Source organism: Nicotiana attenuata, unplaced genomic scaffold, assembly GCF_001879085.1.
Source record: "Nicotiana attenuata strain UT unplaced genomic scaffold, NIATTr2, whole genome shotgun sequence".
NCBI lineage: Eukaryota > Viridiplantae > Streptophyta > Magnoliopsida > Solanales > Solanaceae > Nicotiana > Nicotiana attenuata.
This window is the reverse complement of record NW_017675523.1, coordinates 7,826-14,740: the sequence shown is the minus strand read 5'-3', so window position 1 is coordinate 14,740 and position 6,915 is coordinate 7,826. Positions and strand designations below refer to the sequence as shown.

The 6,915-nt window shown below is 37.7% G+C and overlaps 1 protein-coding gene across 1 annotated transcript; it reads left to right on the top strand.

Annotated features, from left to right (window-relative positions):
• The first annotated feature begins 346 nt into the window (after nt 1-346).
• On the top strand, nt 347-4,280 carry LOC109220165. Its single transcript, XM_019384628.1, has 2 exons — nt 347-1,056; nt 3,305-4,280. The coding sequence occupies exons 1-2, from the start codon at nt 550-552 to the stop codon at nt 4,079-4,081; spliced, it is 1,284 nt and encodes a 427-aa protein (XP_019240173.1). The 5' UTR covers nt 347-549; the 3' UTR covers nt 4,082-4,280.
• The last annotated feature ends 2,635 nt before the right edge of the window (nt 4,281-6,915 follow it).

The following is a 6,915-nucleotide window of genomic DNA, read 5'->3' as shown; positions in this document are numbered from 1 at the left end:
AACAAAAATACTTTTCAAAATAAGCAAGCTCTAAAACGGCAAGACACATAAAAACGGCAATCGGAAGCTTAATTTTCGTTTTGTACAATTCTTCTTTTGCATCAACTAACTAAAAGAGAGAGTGAAAAAGTTTTTACTATTTTTATGCACAAGTTATTGCTTTCGAGAACACAATTAAAATATAGTATTAGTAACTTCTAACAAGATTCATACACGTAATTTACTAAAAATAAACAAATAAAATCTAAAGGAAAAAGTGTTATTATGACAGCTAATAAAGCTTTTTTATATACATACATAATTATTACTCTATTACCTCCATCTTAATTTTTCATAACTATAAATCATCATTATTATTATCACATAATCAACCTGCACCAGTGATGGTTGTCATTTTCACTATATATCGTCTGAATCAATCCAGAAAAAGTAAGAGCCATTCAACGCTTCCTTCATGATTCAACCATATGAAATATCCCTTCTTAACTTAAGTAGTTGAAAAGTCACCTTTACTCCTTTATCTTATATTCAAAACTTTTTTCTATAAGGATGAGCGACGCCCAATATTTGGAAGAAGAAAAAGAAATGATGTTAAAAAATCCTTCCAAAATTCAACAGCAGTTTACAATATGGATTTCGGATCTTCATTGGAAGAAGTTACTGTTAATACTCCCACCTATGTTTCTCATTGTTTATATATCTTTCTCTTCAAAAATTTCCCCATTTAGCACTACTTCTGTTGTTAATTCTGGGTCGATATTTCCGGCGAGTATTACGAAGGACGAGTTGGATCGGTCGAGAATCGCTGTGTGTTTAGTGGGTGGGGCCCGTAGGTTTGAACTCACTGGGCCTTCTATTATCCAGAAAATTCTAAAAGTTTATCCGAATTCTGATCTTTTTCTCCATAGTCCTTTGGATTCTAAGGCCTATAAGCTCTCCTTGTTGAAGGCTACTCCTAGAATTGCTGCCGTTAAGATTTTCCGGCCACAGCCCATACCGGAAACTGAGTCACAACTCCGAGTTCTCACTGCTCAAAACTCACCTAATGGCATACAGGTATATTCTCTCATTTTCCTCCTCCTCTGATTTTTTTTTTTCGGAAAACAATTATAAATAATTTAGCTTTTGATGGACACAATATTTTTGGAGAAAAGGGTTTGTTGGTTAGGATAGGAACAAAGAGATATTAGTGGCGTATTCGTTGCACCCGACGCAATTCTAAAAGGCTTATTTAGCTGGCGGCGCATGTTAGTTAGTAATCGACATTTTTTTGGTGAATACCAAAGCAAAAGCAACTCTCAAGAAAGTCAGTTTTCTGGTTATTTTAGTGGAACTAATCTAAGATTAGCTTAATGTATCTCCATGAGTTTGTGTGATTTTCCATTTAAGATTGCGGTGAATGAAGTGAGTAAAAACCTTAGAGATCAGATTTCAAATTTCGGTTATTGACGGAAAATATTACTCCATTAGGTGATATTTTTCATCTACTTAAGTTTGTGTATAGAGTTATCTAAGTAGTATGTTGGTGGGTTATGTTGTTCGAACTCTTCAAAAATGACGTGTCGGATTTTTTACCAGTTGTGTATTTTTGGAGAATTCAATACGAATAAGATAATATTTTTAAAGAGTGCAAAAGACATAGCTGGTAGAGGAACCTTACCCAGGCACTACCGTTATTAAGAAAATATCTCTAGGGGTCGTTTGGTAGGACGTATTAGAAAAAATAATGTAAGCATTAGCTCTATGCATTACTAATACCTTGTTTGGTACATTTTTTCAACTTGTGATCATACTTGATATTATACTATGTATAAGTAATGCATAGAAAACAATGACATTAGTAATACCAAGGCTATTAATGCATGCATTAGTATGGTTAAAGACAAAATTATCCTTAAAGTAGCTTGAAGCTAGAGAATATGGAGGGCATTTTTGTAAACAACTATTTTTCTTAAAAATTATGCAATGCATTATAATTTTAATACACCACACCAAACAGTAGATAAGAAATAATATTTGCATAACTAATTCTTGCATTACTAACCCATGCATTATTAATACACCTTATTCCGCACTATTCTTATACACCCTATCAAATGACCCCTAAGACATTTCAGATCAGGGTCTCGGGTTAGTTGATGACTAACGCATTTTTATGTGAATTTGAATATCAACAGTTATATGTAAAATATAAATCAAGCCTTTTATTTTTAAAAATGTTTGACAGTCTTTTCTGTTTTAAAAATGCTTGAAAATTTCTTTTTTCGTGCAGGAAAAAGTTAGGTTAAGATAATACTAGTATTGTTTGATATTACCTGAAAGGTAAAAGGATTCTAGAATTAGGTTGAAAATAAATGCATAAAATATGGTATAATGCGAACAACATATTACTTTTCAAATAATAATGTTTGTCATTCTCTGGAGGAAGCAATAGTTGTAACATTTGGTTTGGTGAAATCTGGCAACCAATAGCTCAGTTGTGCCGTGACCAAATCACAACTTCTCCTGTAAATTAAATAGAGGAAAACGACGAAAATGTATTACAATAGGTGGGTCTCGATTAGGTAAAGGTAGCACTTTCAGCTAAAGAATTTTTATTGGTTCATCTTTTCAGCTTCATCCAACTAGGTGATATTTACGCCTACACCACTTGAGCGAGGAAAAAGAGAACATAGGAGAATTGAATATAGTTTTAGTTATTAAAAAAAAAATAAAAATTTGTAAAGTGAAGTGATGAAATTACGCAAAAAGAAAGATCCACTTGTTTCTTAAATCAAAGTCAAATCTAAAACTTTGATGATTTTTTTTGACAAATAGTGCTTCTGACTTTTGAGGTAATTCACAACTTAAGTTACTAAAAGGTATAAGCAATTTACGCCATAAGCAAAAGGAGGGGAGGAGATTTCTGGGGAAAATAAATGCAATTTGTCAATGTGCTACTTCCTTGTATTATGCACTCGGGCCAAAAAACAGAGAGAGAGAGAGGGGTTTTATCTGTAGCATCATATCCCAAATCTCTCATGAGTGCTATTCTTACGCTAAACAATTGTTGTCAACTTGTCCATACTAAGCTTAGTTAAAGTATTTTACCGTAACAGTTGTAGATTAAAGTGAAAATACATAGTAATAATTATTTAATCATGATTAACTGAAAAGTTATATACACGATATATGTGAAGTGTTAATTTAGTTTGGTGTAAATATCGAGTGCAATTTTTGTTCATGGCGGTTAGCTATTCTCTCCCTTTCCCATTTTCCCTCTCTTTGTCCTCTGAAAATGAAGCCAACATGTTATCCATTGTAGGGGTTGCTGCAATATTTCAACCTGGTAGAAGGTTGTTTGACGATGATCCAGGCTTACCAAAAGCAGAACAACTTCACTTATGACTGGATAATCCGGACAAGAGTTGATGGCTACTGGTCAGCAAAACTAGCCCCCGACAACTTCATTCCCGGTCACTACCTTGTTCCTCCAGGTTCCTCCTACGGTGGCTTAAACGATCGGTTTGGTGTTGGCGACTACAATACATCAGTGGTTGCTCTGTCAAGGCTCTCCATGATTTCCCAACTGGATTCAGCAGGATATCGTCTCCTCAACTCAGAAACTGCCTTCAGAGCCCAACTTACCACTCAACAAGTTCCCTACCAAACTATGCGCCTACCCTTTTGTGTTGTGACGGATCGTCAATACGAATTTCCACCCTCCCACTATGGTGTTCCGGTTGCAGCGCTTTCTAGTCGAGGCCCTTTAAGCGGGGCCAAGTGTCGGCCTTGCAAGCCTGCATGCACCGGCTCATGCATTGAGCAAGTCATGAATGGACTAGATAAAGGATGGAGTTGGACGGATTGGGCTAATAACTCGCTCGAGCTCTGTGATGCTCATACTGAATGGGAGAGCGGGTGGGAGAAAATATTTGATGGAGTGGCTGGTAAAAAACTTGCTGCAGCTAGAAGCCGAATTGAAGGTTTAGAATTGGATCAGTGTGTGAACGATTTTGCTGAGATGAAGAACAAGACAGCTCAATGGGAGGCTCCACCAGGGTCTGAAATTTGTAGCTTAGGTTTATTGGAGTCTTCCTGAAATTAAACCCACACGATATTCTACAAGGATCATGTAAAGTTTCTTAACCACCTTGGGAGTTTTATATTGTTTGATTTCTTGAAAAAATCCTTGTACACATAGCAGGATTTTGAATAACGTTTAACTGATAGTAGTATTAGTTCTATAGAGAAATGAATACAGAACAGGGGAAAAAGCAGCATCTTTATTTCGTTACCTATATTTCTGTTCTTTTAATAGGTGTGGCACATTTGTACATATACGCTATCTATTAATATAGTTAGAATGTTATGGAAGTATATCCAACCCAACAGCCGGTACTAGTTTGCGTTGTTTGTTTAAAAACTCGGAATCCACTAGCTCCACTAATTCACATTATGATACTTGTTTACATCAATCGTTTATTCGACGAAGATGGCAGACTTGAACGAAGAGGGGGGATAGGAACATCGAGCTAGGTGAATTAGAGCACTCTGAGAGTCGTCGGGACTTTGGGTATTAGGGGTGTATAAGAGTCGAGGAGGTTGAGGGGGCTATGCGTAAGATGAGCAGGGGGAGAGCGATCGGTCCAGACGAGATCTTGGTGGAATTTGCAGTTGACATTATACTGATTGACGAGATGCGAGACGGTATTAATGAGAGGTTAAAGGTTTGGAGACAGACCCTGGAGTCTAAAGGTTTCAAGTTGAGCAGGACCAAGACAGAATACTTGGAGTGCAAGTTCAATGGTGCGACTCAGGTAGTGGACAAAGACGTGAGGCTTGATTCTCAAGTCATCCCTAGGAGAAAAAGTTTTAAATACCCTGGTCAATTATACAAGGGAATGGAGAGATCAACGAGGATGTTACACATCGTATTGGGGAGGGGTGGATGAAATAGAGGCTCGCTTCTGGTGTTTTGTGCGATAAGAATGTGCCACCATAACTTAAAAGTAAGTTCTATAGAGCGGTGGTCATACCGACTATGTTATATGAGGTGGAGTGTTAGCGAGTCAAGAACTACCATGTCCAAAAGATGAATGTGGTTGAAATAAGGATGTTGAGATGGATGTGCGGGCATACTAGGTTAGATATATTAGAAATGAAATTATTCGGGACAAGGTGGGCATGGCCCCTGTGGAGGACAAGATGCGGGAGGCGAGACTTAGATGGTTCGGACATGTGAAGAGGAGATGCACAAATGCACCGGTGAGGTTATGTGAGCGGTTGGCCCTGGAGGGCCTAAGGAGAGGTAGAGGTAGACTGAAGAAGAGTTGGGGAGAGGTGATTAGGCAAGATATAGCGTTGCTCCAGCTTACTGAGGATATGACCATGGATAGGAAGGTATGGAGGTTGAGAATAAAGGTAAATGAGGTAGCCGAGCGTTGTCCTTATTTGTAACACTAGCTTTAGAACATGGCTTAGTGTCATTTGTGTATTTTCATATTCCTTGACTTCTATTATTACTTATTTTTGCTTTCTGATTGTAGTACCTGTCATACCTCCTTTTTACACCCACCCTGAAGGATAGTGTATAAGGGAGTTTTTCCAATTTAAGTGACATTATTCGAAATGGGATTATTTATTCGATTTTATTCAGAGTCGCCACTTGGGATAGTTTATTTGGTGTCCCAAGTCACCGGTTTATTTTGAATCCCGAATCGAGGAAGATTTCGACTTTCTTTGTGAAGTCTGCGAACCAGAAATTCTAAATAAGGAATTCTTTTAACCTGGGGGAAGGTGTTAGGCACCCCCGAATTCCGTGGTTCTAGCACGGTCGCTTAAACTATTACAATTGGTATATTATCTGATTTTAATACATGTTCACACCTATAGTACAATTTTAAATTATTTACCGCTTTTAATTAATTTTTAGGAAATTGAACGTCGTTTAAAACATGTTTTTGGATCACGTCACATGAAATGCACCTGGATCCTCGACATATTTTATTCAACATTTTGGGAATTGGATTTGGGTCACACGAAATGCACACCCGAGTTTAGGAAGGTAAAATTATTAAAGAACGCGCCTAAAGTGACTAACGTGTTGTTAACTTTGCGGGAGGCCATGAAAATTTGCTAAATGGCACGTCCCGATTTCTAAGTATTTTAATACGAGAATTTAAAGAGGGCCATGCAATTTATGATTTTTGTTTGACGCGGCGCACCTCATTTTATTTTAAAGGCCCAACCTAAAGGAACTATGATTTTCTATTAAGTGTTGTCTCTAGAGGGCCTAATTACTTAACACTACAAAACTCGGGCCTCAAGTTCAAGTCCGAACTTAAACAAGAGGAAAACCTCTTAATTTAAATTCGCTACCTAACTTGGAAGGCCCAAATTGCATTACCAAATCAAATTACCTGGTCTTAGAAGAAATCAAGCTCTCAGCACAGTGGGCTTTTAAACCAGCCCAAGAGTGAGAAAATTGCTGCCAGGTTTTGCAAGGAATGGTCCAGTCACGGGCCTTTGCATAGGCCCAGGTAAAGAATGAAATAGAGTCAACAGGCCTGAATCGAGACCCCCATGGTCTCATTACTTATTTTTTATAACTGGACCTATTATTGATATAACCAGGCTCAATAGAAAGCGGTTTGTATACAAAGCTTTAGCTATGAAGCTAAACTATTATTACTTGGACCTTGTATTTGGACTCAATGTGAAGATGGCAAAGTCCTGCTACCGATCAGTTGCGATCCAGTTTCGGATGCATCATTAAAATGTAAAATGGGCTCCAATTTGAAGCCAGGCCCAAGGATATATTCATAAGGTGGCAACCATTCCAACTGGGCTTCGAGACTCAGTCTCTACAAGCCCGAGCTCAGCAGACTTAAACTAAACAATCCTTAATGGTCCAGGCGGTAAGAAAACACATTG

Excerpts from the sequence above, each read along its gene's own strand:
- LOC109220165 (XM_019384628.1), top strand. The coding sequence starts at position 550 with ATGAGCGACGCCCAATATTTGGAAGAAGAAAAAGAAATGATGTTAAAA. Across the intron at positions 1,057-3,304 it reads ACTCACCTAATGGCATACAG|GGGTTGCTGCAATATTTCAA; the intron begins GTATATTCTCTC and ends TATCCATTGTAG.